The sequence below is a fragment of the Pholcus phalangioides genome, unplaced genomic scaffold, assembly GCF_987345545.1.
Source record: "Pholcus phalangioides strain wild (caught in Gottingen) unplaced genomic scaffold, Ppha-v1.0 ptg000015l_1, whole genome shotgun sequence".
NCBI lineage: Eukaryota > Metazoa > Arthropoda > Arachnida > Araneae > Pholcidae > Pholcus > Pholcus phalangioides.
The window spans coordinates 2,335,243-2,351,406 of NW_028301608.1; the positions used below are offsets into that span (position 1 = coordinate 2,335,243).

A 16,164-nucleotide genomic window follows, 5' to 3' on the forward strand; every position below is an offset into this window, starting at 1 on the left:
AGGGTCTAGGGTAGAGAGCAATGCAGGCATGTGTGGTCCTTTCAATGACTTTTCGCATCGGTTTTTATTAGAGAAAATGATATTCAAAGTACCTGTGTTGCATGGGGTAATAAAATCCTCGACGATATTCAAGTGGAAGACAGGGAGGTCTTCTAAAATATGTATGTACAAGCCTAGCACCAGGAGATACCTATCCCAAGGTATAGCTATAGGAGATACCTATCAGGGAACTGGGAATCTTCAGGGATTGGAAACTTGCTAATGTTGTTCTGATATGTAACAACGGTAGTAGAGAAGCTGTGTCCAATTATCATCCAGTGAGTTTCACGAGCTCCCTCTCAAAAATTTTAGAAATTATTATCAAAAGGCAGTTGGTGAAGTGGATAGAAGAGAATAATGTATTGTCCGATAATCAGCATGGGTTCAGGAAGGGAAAGTCATGTGGGACTAACCTCCTTTGCTTCTATGATCACACGACTAAGGCTTTGGGTAAGGGCGAAAATGTATATGTTGTTTACCTTGATTTCTAGAAGGTATTCGATCGGGTCCAACATGGTAAACTCTTGAAGCGTTTACATGAGATTGGAATTAGGGGCAATTTGCTGAATTGGATAGAAGTGTGACTATTCCGGATGCAACTAGAGTTACCGATTTGGGAATTCTCATTGACGAGTGGCTTAGGTTTTCTGAACATTGTTCAGCAGTGGTCAAAAAGTCAAATAGAATGCTCAGTTTCATTTTCAAAAAGGTCTCATGTTCCCCTAGTCATTTTTCCAGTTTTCCAAGGTGTAGTTCGTCCTGTACTGGAGTATGCTGCAAGGTTTTGGAGACCATACCTACAGAGGGACATAGACTTAGTTGAAGAGCTAGAAGGGGTGCGGAGAAGAGCTACGCATGTCCTTATTGGCACACGAAACTTGAGTTATGAAGACTTAAAGGCCAGTCGCGATCCAGGCTCTGTCCCTGATGGGATGTAAGCCATTTACCCAGAAGGGTTGGACCACGCTGGAGGAGTTATGAAGACTGACTTCATTTTTTGAATATGTTTAGATTTGATGAACAAAGGTGTTGGGGAAATATGACCGAAGTGTTCAAAATTTTCACTGGGATGGATAGGTTGGACCATGAGTTATTAGTACACCGTCAATCGACTGCTTTTACAAGAGGGCACCAGCATCGATTGGTAAGGGACAATGCACTTGCATTTCTAATTGGGTTGCTGTATTTTTGAAATATATGACATCCATATTTATTATGAGCATCTTTTTCCCCAGCCATCTCATTGGGCATTTTGCCTGTTGTGACATTGTATTTGTATGTGCTAATGAATTGTTGGGGCTAGTCGCACAGATTTACAGGAGTAGTGTTGCTCAGGGTCTCGTCTCAAGGAATTAGAAGCTTGCTAATGTTGTTCCGATATTTGGTGAGAAGGGGGGTAGAAGGGAAAAGGGTAGACCATGTCCAAGTATCGTCCAGTGAGTTGGACGAGCTCCCCCTTGAAAATTTTGGATATTAATATCAAAAGGCAGTTGGTGAAGTGGATAGAAGAGAATGATGTATTGTTGGATAATCAGCATGGGTTTAGGAAGGGGAAGTCATGTGTAACTAACCTCCTTTGCTTCTATAATCACGTAACTAAGGATTTGTGTAAGAGCAAAAATGTAGATGTTGTTTACCTTGATTTCTAGAAGGCATTCGATCGATCCAACATGGTAAACTCTTGAAGCGTTTACATGAGATTGGAATTGGGGGCAACTTGCTGAATTGGATAGAATCGTGGTTAAGAGATAGGTCGCAACGAGTTATGGTGAATGGGGAATTCTCTGGTTGGACAGACGTCACAAGTGGAGTTACGTAAGGAAATGTCCTGGCCACATACTTTTTTCACATTTTGTCTATAAACTTGATCAGGGTATCGATAGGTTTGTTAGCATATTTGCAAATGACATGAAGCTAATCGGGGTAATCGTGAATCAAAGTGACAGGGAGTTGCTCCAGACCAACTTAAACAGGATTGGAACATGACGTTTAGCATTGACAATTGCATGGTCTCTCGTTTTGGTTTGAACAACCTACGTTTCTCTTACAAGTTGAATGGTGTTACTATCCCGGATTCAACTGTGATCATTCAGCGGTTATCAACAAAGCAAATAGAATTCCCCCTTTTTTTTTAAAGGTCTCTTCGTGTTCACCTAAAGTCATTCTTCCTCTTTTCTGAGGCATAGTTCGTTGTGGATTGGAGTATGCTGTAAGGTTTTGGTGACCATACCTATACAGAGGAACATAGACTTGGTTGAAGGGGTGCAGAGAAGAGCTATGTGTATCCTTGTTGACACACAAGGCTTGAGTTATGATCTAAGTGTTCAAAATTTTCAACGGGATGGATAAGATGGACCATGAATTATTAATACACCATCAATCAATTGCTTCGACAAGGAGACATTAGTATCAACTCCTAAAGGAAATTCTAGGTTGTGGTGTCACAAGGAATTTTTCTGCAATAGAGTTGTTAATGAATCGAATAGCTTACCCCTGGTGTAGTAAATTCTATCACAATTGACGCAATTAAAAAGAAATACGAGAAACATGTTGGGGTAAATCGAGAAGCCATCCATACTTAGAGAGAGAAGAATACAACCATATATATTTTTTATGGGCATTGCATAATATTTTATCATGTATGGTTTTCAGTTTTTATAATTACGTTTTTAATTGGGTGGCTGTATTTTAGAAATATGTGCCATCCGTATTTGTTATGGCCATTTTGCCTGTTATGGCCTTGTATTTGTATAAAGTCTGTCCTTTCGAGTGATAAAAAATGTGTCTCTCTTAGATTGAAACTCCATGCACAACCACCGATATGACATAAACATGTTTCTGATGTTCTTTGCCCGGATTCAAACCGGTTGAACTTACCGCTAACCCAGGGCTGTCATTTCAACTTTTTCCGGAGGGGGGGGGGGCAAAGACATGTACTCGATGTATGTATATATAATTTTTAGTGTATTTTCAAAATCTGGGCGGGAGACTGATGGTTTGGTATGAAATAAATTAATTAAATGTGTATTCTCGTACATAAGTTGTAAAGCAATTAAGAAGAAAAATTATTACAAAATTATGTTCAAGTGCATCTGATAAGACCTTTTTGTTTTTCTGTGGCTCATATAAGAGTTATAATATAAATATAATCATTATAAAGGAACTTTTTACTTTTTTCATTTTGACAATGTTTTATCGGATGCATATAATATACACTTATAAAATTACATTTGCTTTTTTGCACAGTTATAAAACTTACTTTAACTGGGTATTATTGTCATGATATTATTGTATTTTTGGTTACAGACTATTGACTGGGATACTTTAGACTTGATTATGCCTCTGAAAGGTATTCAAAATTTCAGCTGTTTCAATTTAAACCCATATATATACTTATCGAACAATTTTCCTTGTGTATGTCTTGAAAACTTTAGGCTCTTTTTGTTTATTGGGTAAAGATGCATCTTGGGAATTCCAAAAATAATATAATCAAATACTGTATATATACAGGGTGGTAAATATCGACTGCCCAATAATTACACACGCGATTCCTTGTGAAAAACTGATATGGGAAAAGTGTTTTCAGTTTCTTGATTTGACCCATAATTTATGAGTTATAAGCTTTAAAAATTGATGACCTCACTTCTAAATCCTGCCAAATTCACCCCACGAACACCAAATGTTTAACTTGGCGTTTTTTAAAACTGAACAATGATACAACCCTGAGAAATGGAAAAAGTAAACTATTTTTTTTCTCTTTTGTTGTATGTGTGTGTGCACTTTCCAAATTTTTACGCAGTTGTTATTTTTTATGATTTTCCAAGATTGTCGAGTTTTTGAATTCATCCGATTTAAAGAACAAGATTTAAAAAACATACTGCTGCCCTAAAAATTCTGAAATTTTGCTCAAATGTGTTACTTGCCACGTGTTAGTAAAATGAACCTCAGCTTTAGAAATTAACCCAAGTATTGTTTAAAACAAATATTGAATTCTCAGATTTTTGAAATTTATACAGTTTTTCAAACTTTATAAAATTCTAACCGAATGATCAGACATCGAAGTTCGAGGTTCAGCATCATTATGCCGTATAAATATTTTTACAAAATTTCAGAATTTCTGGTGTAGTAGGTTTTTTTCGTATCTTGAACGGATGAGCTCAAAAACTGCAATTTCTGAAAATCATGTTCAAAGCGTTTTTTCTTGTTTATGTTTAAACTGTAATTCATTAATTTTTAATTTTATTTTGAAAAAAACAACAAATTAACCCGATTCACACGAAGTTTTTGTCATTTGATTTTTGCAATTGAATGAAATATTGTTTAAAGTCATGTTTGAAAAATCGACTTCAGGGTTCATGAAACCCCTTAAATGAATAAAGTATCTCCAAAAATTTTAAGATGAGATTTTTGTTTCCAGTTCCGATTCAGAAGTTTTGGAAGATTTACATGTTGCATCACAGCTTTCGATTGTAATTCTGCAACACAATTAACTTGAGTAACACAACAAGCATAATGAAAGTTACAAATTGTCACAATGACTTCTAACAATTTTTACAGCATCTCATTAATGTTATGAATGTGTGTGAAACAGTAGGCCCCTACTCAAAACCATATTTGGAACAACAGATAGTAAAGACATGGCTTTCATTTTGAAAACTGGGGGAAGGGGGGTGTAAGCATGATTTTTCAGAAAAAATTTAAGAAACAAAATACACACACATAAGAGCAAAGGGACGGCAAAATTAGTAGTGTCTAGGGCGGCGACATCCTGAAGTCTGTCTGTGTGAAGAGGGGGCTCGGGAGCACACACAACTGCCCCCTTATAAACACACGCCTCCTTTCTTGACATGACAAGTACGGTTATTTTTAATTGGTCATTTGTTTTGGCACAGTTCGACCTAATTTGTCCTTGCGCCACAAAATACATAATCCAATTCAATAAATACGCCCCAGAATAAACCTTTATCTGAAAAAAATTACCAAGTTCTGTGCGAATCATGCAGGCTGGAAAAAATTTCAAAGTAGTCCAAATCTTTCTTGTGAAAGGTAAAGTAAAAATTTATTAATATTTCAGAGCGACAAAAATCAATTGCAGTCAAAAAGTAAATGAAAAATCTTCATTGCACATGCAGAAATCGGTATGAAAATGTGACTCGAATAATTGATAGAAAATATCTGAAACTACTAATTATTTTGAATATGCCAATTCATAAAATGCCCTAAATGTTATTATTTTACTGTTTTTACAAGTCACCTTCGTCAAGCTACCATTTTTGTACACATAACTGTTTTGATGAAGTTTTAAAATAACTCAAAAAATATTGCTGTTTCATCGATTAAAATGTAATCTGATTAAAACGACGGCATATAAAAAGGATTGCGTAGTAAACACAACGCACATTCCCTCAGAAAATTTGACTTGATGGTGAAAGAGAACAAATTACCACATTTTGGCAAAAAAGTATTGATTTGGTTAAAAAAAATTTCAAGTAGATCTCATTTGGCTAACACTTTACAAATCTGGTGATAAATTTGCAGATATCGTGGATAAAACTAACACGTAATTACACGTAAGCTAAACGTAACAACAAGGTTATACTATCACACTACATTGAGAGAAAAGTGCCAATCGTGAAAGAAGGCCAAACTTAGCTTCTAATGGGATTGAATATTTCAGTTCATTTTCAAAAAGTGACAACCCGCTGTTGGTGGAAAATTTACTTTTGTTGGGTGTTTGGCGCATAACTGACCATTAGAAAAATGACACGTCATAAAAATTCAAAACATCATAACTCATTAAATATTCGTCGGATTCTAAAACGGAAAGCACTTTTCCATATTAGTTTCTCACAAGAAATCATGTGTGTAATTATTGGGCGGTCTATAGTTACCACTTTGTACATTTAGAAATGTTTTAGAAGCAGTACAACTCTTTGCAACAGCATGGAGAAAAGAAACAAGTCAGCAAATAAAATAAAAACATCATCCTATTAACATTTGTAAGGATGCCAAAGATTTTGAACAATGGAAGGAAATATGCGATCCAATCCAAGTAGCAGCCATAGTCATTGCAGATGACATTTGCGGGAGAGTGTGTGAATCAAATGTAGAATGAAAATGAATCAAATTTTACCTATGGAAACATAATTATAATGAAATTGGACCTGCTGCTTTTTTTCTAAATTGACTCTACTATTTCTTTAAAATGAAGAAAAGGAGCATTCTTGATGTTATGCTTATTTATGTCATGTTTTTCTTCATACAGACGTATTGGACTTTCAGGAAGATGAAGTTCCAGAGTAAGTTATTATTATAAAGCTCATGTGCAAAGCTGTGTAAGTTTTTGTATGCAGCATGTTGATGGTTTTGATTTTAGGCTGAAAAATTGTAACTGATTGTGATTGTAAGGGATATTAAGTGAATATCTGTTGGAACCAGTGTTGAATGCCACCCACTCCCACCATTTTAACCATAGATGTTAAGTCATTATAACAAATTGACAAGTGGCTTTCAATTTTATTGAAACTCTTTCTCATAATGCTATATGCTAACTGCTCTCGTGGCATTACAGAAAAGAAATACAGTCGAATCCTGTTATAATGAACTCCAAGAGACCGGAGAAATCACTTCGTTACAACAAAATTTTGTTATAAAGGAATTCCAGATTTTTGCATTATTCCGATGTAAAAGTATCTGGAGGGATTAGAAAAGTGTTCATTAAAATGAGATTTTTGCTATAACTGTATTAGTTAAAACAGAATTCAACTGTATATAGCGTTAGGAATTGACATGGAGATTCTTCAGCCTATAAACCTGCGAAAACCCAAATAATTTTGTTTTTTGTCTGCTCATGAATATCTAAAAATTTCCCAAGTTTGGTCACAATCAAATTATTTACTAAAATCAGTTTAAAAAATATTTTGAGTATTTGATAATTGACAAAAAGTTCAAGTTCACACTAATAAATCATTTTAAAAACTGCAAATAACTTTCAGAATATGAGTAACATATCTACACAATTCACAGAAAATAAAATTAATCTATATATATATAATTGATTTTCTGTGTGTTTGTGTGTATGTTCTCTATACAAATCTACAATTTTAGATCGATCGTCGCCAAATTTTGCATATATACCAAATGGGACCCGACTTGAACGATAGGCTACTTTAAAATTTCGTCAGACCAGGGCAAATGCCCCAAATGGGCAAAAAAACTGTCCGGCAACAATGGTTTTTGGGCCTCAACAATCACTTTCCGAACGTTTACTTTGGTTACCGTGGTTCCCTAGCAATGAGTTTCAGACGTGTTTATGTCTTTACAATGGTTTGTCACTTCTTTAATGCTGCCAGTTATGTATAATAGTTTATGCCTTTATAATGGTTTGCCACATTTTCAATACTCTCAGTAATGAGGCTTTTTGAATAGACGTCATAATCATCACCATCATCGCTTTGAGGGTCAGGAAAAGGGTGATCCTCATAGAAATCACTATTAAAATTGCCGATTTAACTGCATAAATACGGAAATTTAGTGGGGGGGGGGGTTCCCTGCCACATCAATAATTTTAAAAATTAAATTGAATTCTCGATTTTTGAAATATGGAATTCACTTGGAGATACGAAGCCCAGAAAATTAAAAATATGAATAATTTGCCGGATCTACTTTTGAGTTGGATATCCATGTAATAACATTGATTTCAACTTTTTATTTATATTTTCTCAAGCATGAAAATTAAGTTCTCCGTATTGTCTTTTGATATTTATTTGCATAAATTCACATAGTTTAGGATGTTTTTAAATTTAGTTATGGGCCCCGTAAAGTGCATCGAAAAAATTCCACAGCTTTAATTAAACATTTTTGGAAGCTCAAACAGGCAGAAATAGATAACTTGAAGTTCAGGGGGAGGGAATCGAAATGCCTAACACCCATAAAAAAAAAGGGGGGGACTATTCATTTCTATGTTTCTTTAAATTTAGATTTATTTCTTTCGTGAGTCGCGCAGGACGTCGCCATATTGGTTAACTTAGACACGGTTCGGTTTGCATGTCCCTCAAAGAAAGAGGGAGATATCGCATGATCCAAAAAGCCTCATTGAAGAAAACCCGGGCAGCGCCGGGTATTGTAGCTAGTAGCAAAATAAGAATGAAATTTAAAAGATAATGGGACTTTTCCCATGTATACTTCATTCTCATGTTTTTGTACCAAAAACTTATCTCCATGATGTTTTTGATTTGTTCTTCCTAATGTAGATGCTTTAAATTGAGAATTCATTGGTGAAGGTTTTCTTTAAGCGGCAGTGCTTTCTTTGAATTTGTTGGGATGAGCGTGGAAGATGTGATGTGTCACTTGAATAGATATTGGGCACATTCCATTTTTTTAAATACATTTTTATGTTTTTCCACAAGCTTGAGATGATTTCTGGTCCTGTGACTAGGAAGTGTTTTAAATGCAAAGATATTCCAAGCTTCTTTTTAAGTCAGTCTTTCATCAAGTTTTTTGTATTCCAAATTCTTCCATAATCTGCTAAAAACCCTTCTTTCAAACATTGCCACAGAAACAATAGGAAAACATATTGTAGGTATTTTTGATGCTGGTGATTTGTAATCTAGGGCTGTGACAAATTTTTTAATGTGACCAATTTTTATGTATAATGGTGACATTCATATTTTTTAGAAATCTGTCTTGAGAAATAAGCATTATGTTTGTATATTAAGTTTATTAGCATTGCATGACCTAATATACATCGTAGAATAAGAAAAGGCTGTGACTGTGATTATACCACAGTGGATATAGATATAAATTATGTAGCCATAAGTCAGCGGGCACTTTGAAGTTCAGAGATTTTTTTGAATTTCTAGAAAAATGCTCAATGTTGAAAAATGATGTTGATTAAAGTTGTTCTGAAATTTTGGTCATGTTAACCCTATGCTTGTACTCACAATTTCCAGCGAAAAGTTAGCCACATCTATTCAGTAAAATCACTCTTATGCAGTCATCCCTCTTTTACGGATAAAATTTTTTGTTCCACCGGTGTCTGCAAAGTAGAGGTTTTACTGTATTTAAGGAGACTGACAAAAAAATTGTTTTTGATCAGCCCTGTATCAGATAAATCAATAAATCTGCAAATGATTTCTAACAAAACATTTTATCTGCTATTTTCAATGTTTGTATATATTTTCATGAAAATTTCATGTATTATCACGAAGATACAAAAGTTTCTTTTGAATATTCTAATTTTCATCTCTTGTTTTTTGTTTTTCACAAGCAAAGTTTTCAACAAAATTTTACAAAACCCTCAGAGAACTTGACAATATAAAAATGACACATTATACCCAAATTTAAAATGAAACCATATGATGTTTCATGAGATATGAGCATTTAAGAGAAACAATTTTTATGTTACACATGCACAAAAGATATCAATTTTATTTTTTATAATTTGCTTGAGTATCTTTCATGAAAATCACAGTTGAATATCATGAGAAAACAAAGATATATGCAATGCATAAATCTGTATTCAAAGTACTTCCAGAAAGTATTTGGATAATGAAGGATTTTTCACGAATTGATATTTTGTTTATTTTCTTGTCATTCGATTATTTCATTAATAAGCCCACAACATTATGCAAATGAGTACAGATGCATATCTAATGTTATATAATTATGAAATGTTTGAGCATAACACACATGTATGATGTCAAAATGCAGAAACTGAAGGAAATAATCATATGACAGAAAACAATCAAAATATTAAAATTCAAATTGATTGCTCTGGTCTTAAAACCAATTGCAAAAGTGACAACAACATGAAAGCTAAAATTAACAATAATACAATTAAATATAAAGTGAAAATACACTTGAAGGCCCGGGTGACGAACGGTAAGACCATTATATGCATGCTTTACAACAAAATGTACACGTCTATTCGCAATACTACATAGAGGAAGAAAACCACTGAATTATACAGGTGCTCAACGCTGTACAAAAGTAAATATAATAATAGAATTTCATAAAAATAGAGCTACCATGCAAATGAGTTCTGAAACATTGAGATGTCGGAAAGAAACCAGAATATTTTGTATTCAAGTCTATCGGCATTTTTTATAAAGTATGTGAAGGATTGGTTTATTGTAGAGGCTCCGAAGTATTTTATTCTGTAATAACTATAAACCTTGCATCTCAGAATCACATGTTGCCAAGTTTCTGATACCCTTTCATTATAGAAAGAGCAGGTATCTTCCTGATTTATCATCAGTACTCTACCATTCACGAAGATCGAGTCTACTCCGAATTTAAGTTGTGTAAAAACCCGTTTCGCACAAATTTCCCAGTTTACATTGAGATACTTTTTTTAACCGAAGTTCGTTTTTAAAAATTTGTATTGGGGAAAATGCGACGAGTTTTGAATACGTGACATATCATGTTGCATACTTTGATCTCTCAGTGATTGAATGATAAGGGGAATATAAGTATGGATGATGCTCGGGTCCCTCACTTTTCTTAGAAAACAAAAACTGCTTTCGTTTAAAATTTGCCATACAAAGCCCAGCCAGTTATAAGGAAAGGAGTTGATTGAGTTTTCTGCATTTTCGATCAAACGGAGGTAACATTGTTTAGGATATCTATGGTCTGGCATTTTCAATAATCGGATCCAAAAGCCCAGAATAATTTTTTTTCAGGTCCACTACAACTGGGAATTGTCCAAATTCTGCTGTTATCATATAGCCTGGGATTTGTCGCAGCAAAAGGAAAATCTTCCTGACAAATTTGAACAAAATAGTCTCCAGGTTAGTTAGGTACATAGGGGACCAAACTGCGGCACCATACATAGCAGAGGTTAATACCAGACTAGAATAAAGACTAAAAGCAGCCGAGATGGAAGATTGTTTAGACTTCGATAGAATTGACCAAACAGAAGCAGAAGCCGATTTGGCTTTTGCAATCAATCTTAATTTTGCCAAGTGAAAACTCCCAGATGAAGAGAAAGGTATTCCTAGGTACATGTATGATGGGGTTACTTCTAGTAGTCTGCCTCCAAGGAACCATCTCTCATTGCTTCTAATTTTACTACCTCTCCTACATATCATTACTTTTGTTTTATCCACATTTACGTTGAGGCCATAATCTCTACAGAAGTTTTCCAGAATATTTTTTTTTCTGTAATCCTATTGGGCTATCCCCCATTATCACCATATCCTCCGCATACAACAAACAGTGTGTTGCTGAGTGGTTATTAATACAGATTGGGGTTGTTTCTGAGGCATTCAGTCTGTCCACTAATTCGATAAGATACATTGAAAAAAAAAAGTGGGGATAAAATTTCACCCTGGAGAATCCCTCGCCTTATTTCCACTGCTTCCGAGAAGCCCTCGTTGGTTTTCACTCTCCGAGAGGCTCCTGCGTACATTTATTTGATCAGAGCAATAAATCGTGGGCTAATGCCAACTCGCTCTAGTGTGAGCCATAACATTTGGTGCGGCACCAAATCATATGCATTTTTAAAATCAACATATAAGACATATAGCCTGCCCTTGGGATTTCTAAGCGTCTGTTGCACTAAACAGTGGAGAGTGAAAATGTGATCTATACAACTACGACCCTCTCGAAAGCCGGCTATTTTTCCCGATACCTTTCATGCATGCATACTAAAAAATAATTTCCTTTAAACGTTTATATCCCATTAAATATTGAGTAGTTCCATTTAAAACTTCAGTATAACGTGTAATTTTTATGTTTATTTACATATTTTCTAAGTTTACTGTAAGTTTTGTTAAAATTTGATTGAAAACTCCACTTGTTATAAGCAAAAAAACTTGCTACAAAAATTCAAATTTTAGAGGAAAGTCATATCTTTGTGAATATATGTAAAATTTTCACGAAAAGGCATGTAAGCATTGCAGCTAAAATATTTTGCGGAAGTTACAAACCATTTGACACTTTTTCTGATACAAGGGTTGGGTTTTTATTGGCTGTAATTGGTTGTATGTCCTGCTTTAGTTTAAATGAAACATGGTCACCATTGGATACCTGCTATTTGTGAGATCACTAACTGGCAACCCTAGGGAATCACATAATGTTTGTGTGGTACTTCTTTGCTACTACTAAACCACACATGCACCTCGTCCATATTCCTCTGCGGAACTTTTTAACTGGAAATGTGTGTGTACGTGTTGTGAACCTAACGTGAAATTTATTTCTGTGTAATTCTTATGCCTAGTGCTGCTACCTGACATCAATTTTTCTAACTATGAGGGAAATGTAAGGATTGAGTAATTGTATCTTTGTAGTCTTTTTAATGGGGGAGATCGGCTCGCATTCGCACCTCAAAGTCACTTCCTTGCAACTACATAATCCTGCTTTTTAGATATTTGAACTCCAAAATAAAAATTTGTTCTCCTATGTTCAAAAGTAATGTTTAAAACACCAAATTGCTGTTTTCTGTCCTTTCCAGTTGTAAGGCATGGAAAATGAGTCTGGTTACCCAGAAACAAAAATCGTATTACATGGTGTAATAATTACTTTTGATATAAATTTTGAGTAAATATGTTAAACAAATTTAAGGTGTAATTTTTTGAATCTTGGATATTATACGTATCATTTTCTTCCCTCTCTTTATCTCCTGTTTTCTTGAACATAGTTGAGAAACTGATCATCATTTTATCTTTAATCAAGAAATTTTCTCCAATTACCAGAATTTCCTATATATAATCTGCTCATACAAATTCATGGTAACTATCTGTGACACCACTTATGAAATCTTTAAGAAATGGAAGGGGTTATCTGTTATGTTTTTTTAGAAAAAATGTTGATCCTGTTGCTTGTATTTACACACTGTCTGATATCTTTAAAATATTATTTTTTAAAGAATTGTTTTTAGAAATATTTGTTTCCATCTTCCAATCTCGGAAAAATAAAGTCTCTAATTCACATTAAAAAATTCAGATGCTTTTTAGCTTATAATCATCATATTATAAGCTAAAATCATGGTGAAACAGGTCTAAGGTGCTAAAGGCTTTAAAAAAAGTTTTTCATCCAAAATATCTAAATTAAAAACACGTTTATTATACCATTCTACATTTTCATTCATTATAATATAATGTATGTACAATGCATTTAATATATTACATTAAATACATTGTATGTAATAATTTGTATATAACTTTTCAGGACATCTTCAATGACTAAATCAGCTTTCAATATTTTTAATGAAGACTATGATGATATGGTAGGTGATGTTAATTCTTATGAAGTTATGTACTGTAATTATATAAATCATGTTATTTATTTTCCTTCTGATAACTGGAAAGATAGTTACAGTTGTTTCACCTAAATAACAAACATCAGTTATTATATATTCCATATCAAATGAGAGTAGGTTTTATGCAGCCATTAGATTTCAGAAATCAAACTTGCAGAAATGACAGTGATGGCTCATGACTCAAAATTTTTGGAGAAAATGACAAAATAATTTTTCACCAAGATACCTACCAGTCAGCTCCCAAACTAGTGATGGGCAAAACAGGGCTGACATATTCCAGGTGACCATATTGAATAATATTCGCTGCACAAGCTGGACATATGACGTCACTAACAACACAGAACAACAACTACGGTGACAAAACTGAAAATGAAAATGTTCAACGCCAGCAGATGAACTCAATGCTAGCCTCAAATCATCAACACTCTGTCACGAAGTTAAAAAATTATCATTATCTACCAACATGCGAGTTCAAATGCAAAATGACTCAGCGCTGCTATCATTTTCACATCAGTTGATCAAACTTGGCAATGGAAGAATTTCCATAGACCCAAGCACTAGACTGATTATGTTCCCAAATGGATTTTACCAATTTTTAAACTCAGTTGAAGAACTTGCAGACAGTCTTCCCAAACATTCAACAAAATCACAGAAACCATGAGTGGCTTTGTGAGAGAGCGATTCTGACACTGAAAAATGGCAGTGTGAACAAGATCAACGAAAAAATCCTAAAAATTATTCCAAGAGACTCCACATCTTACAAATCGGTTGACACAGACACAGCGCAGACAGTTCTGAATCCTGCAGAATATCTGAACTCTTTGGATAACACCTATAATAATTTTAAGAAATTTGGAGACACAGAGACTCTGCAATGGCACCAGACTCTGCGTGAAGAAATTTCACAATTACATCATTGAAGCAACGATTCTAACTGGATGTGCCAAAGGAGAAGACATCTTCGTTGAATGCATCCCAATTATCACTGAAGAAATGGCATTCACTTTCAAGCGATTACAGTTCCCGATTCATTTAGCTTTTGCCATGACAATCAACAAAGTGCAAGGCCAGTTGTTAGCAGTGGCAGGTATCAACCTACTTGAGCCCTGTTTTTCACACAGCAGCTTTTCGTCGCCTGTTCGCATGTTGGTAATCCCAAAAATTTGTACATCTACACACCAGATGAAAAAACAAAAAATATTGTGTATCCACAAGCGATTGCCTGAAGATTTTAATTAAAATATTTAAAAATAAAAGTAATTTTTTCTTACTTGATGCAGAAATTTTTTGATTAAGAAATAATTAATAAGCTATACATATATAAATTTTTTACAGGGCGGGCAACGTTGCCGGGTATGAGCTAGTTTACTATAAATGTTGGCTTTTTTCATGGACACATAACCACATTTGTTTTACCAGATTTCTCGAGACTTTACAAAGTCTATGAGAATTAATGTTTGATACATTGGTGATGTTATTTTTGAGTCCATCAATTGTATGTGGATTATTGCAGTATACAATATTCTTGAGATAGCCCGAAATTTGGGTATTGGTCAACTACAAAACCTCATATTGTTCATGAACAGCCCTCATATGATTTAAAAAAAAGGGTTTGGTGAGCTATATCACGCCATCAGATTGTGGGGCTTATTTTCCTGATTCAACTGTTGATGCCAGTCTATACAGACATTACTAAATTCATTTTACTGATGAACAGCGATGAATGGTAGGTTACTCATAGTTTCAACAGAATAGTGGCACACATCACAAGAAATTTTTCATGTTTTAATTGAATTTTTTGTTGATCGTGCATCACGCACAGACTTAGGCCACTACTCACATCTGGTAAAACAAATGTGCCTATGTGTCCATGGAAAAAGCCAACATTTTGAACATTTCATAGTAAATTCAAAGTTTTTAAATTTTTATTAAAAGTAATGTATTCCTCCATAAGTTTAGTCATATTTATTTAAAAAGCATTCATAAACTATGATGTGCGTGAATTTTGAAACACCCTGCACATCCTATGTTTATGGATTGCAAATATCAATTGTGGTCTTGATTTTAATTTGTAAGGTAGATGTGAAAAATGAAGTTCGAGTTATACAACTTAGACTTCAGAGTAATTTTTTTTAACTCTATCTTGAATGAAAAACTTTAGTTTTCAGAAATTAAAATAATTTCTTTCCATTTATTTTGTCTTTCAGCAGCCTATTCATATTCCTTTCAAGGATACGTATGAGTTATTGCAATCCATAGACCGTTTTCGCAACCAGAACCTCTCGATCATCACAAACAGTCACTATGTAAAGAGTTCTTTGAGGGATGCCCAAGAGAAGTACAATAGAATCAATATGGAATTGTATGTATATTACTTTTGATTAAATTGTGTGGAAATTCCAATAATAATACTTGTATCTTCTCACCATCCTTTAATGTAAGGTGGCCACCCTTTTAGTCACTTGCAGCCCACTATGGCTACGAATGGGTATAAAAGCAACATCTTAAAAACTAATATAAATAAATCAATTTATTAGTATTTTCTTTTGCCAAACTAACTGCTTCTCACACATCTACATAAGCTTATACCTAGCTGAAAAATAAGCTTAAATCTGATTTGTGAGACAAACCAAAATTTTGACTCAATAAAAAAGCGATGATTCACATTCTCAGCAAAAATTTTGTGCTTTGTTTGTTTTCACATGATCACAACTAAACTTTGACCTTTGAAGGCCGCATACATCCCACTTCTCATCTCACTGATCAAAACTGAACTGACTGTTCTTTGCGTCCACACATGTACTATGAGTTCATGGGTGATCTCCCATGCAGTCTCCAATCAACAAACTAAATGGAACAAGCTT

General features: G+C 34.2%; 1 protein-coding gene across 5 annotated transcripts in view; it reads left to right on the plus strand.

The window, feature by feature from the left end:
• Positions 1-16,164, plus strand: part of LOC149075236 (cilia- and flagella-associated protein 100-like) — an 86,615-nt gene that overhangs the window by 48,141 nt on the left and 22,310 nt on the right. For 4 of the 5 annotated variants that reach the window (XM_089242530.1, XM_089242532.1, XM_089242529.1 and 1 more), the window contains exons 8-11: positions 3,346-3,388; positions 6,305-6,338; positions 13,210-13,267; positions 15,508-15,662. In XM_089242530.1, the coding sequence (XP_089098656.1) occupies positions 3,346-3,388; positions 6,305-6,338; positions 13,210-13,267; positions 15,508-15,662 (290 nt within the window). The remainder of the gene's footprint in view (positions 1-3,345; positions 3,389-6,304; positions 6,339-13,209; positions 13,268-15,507; positions 15,663-16,164) is intronic. The other variant, XM_089242531.1, reaches the window with a different exon arrangement.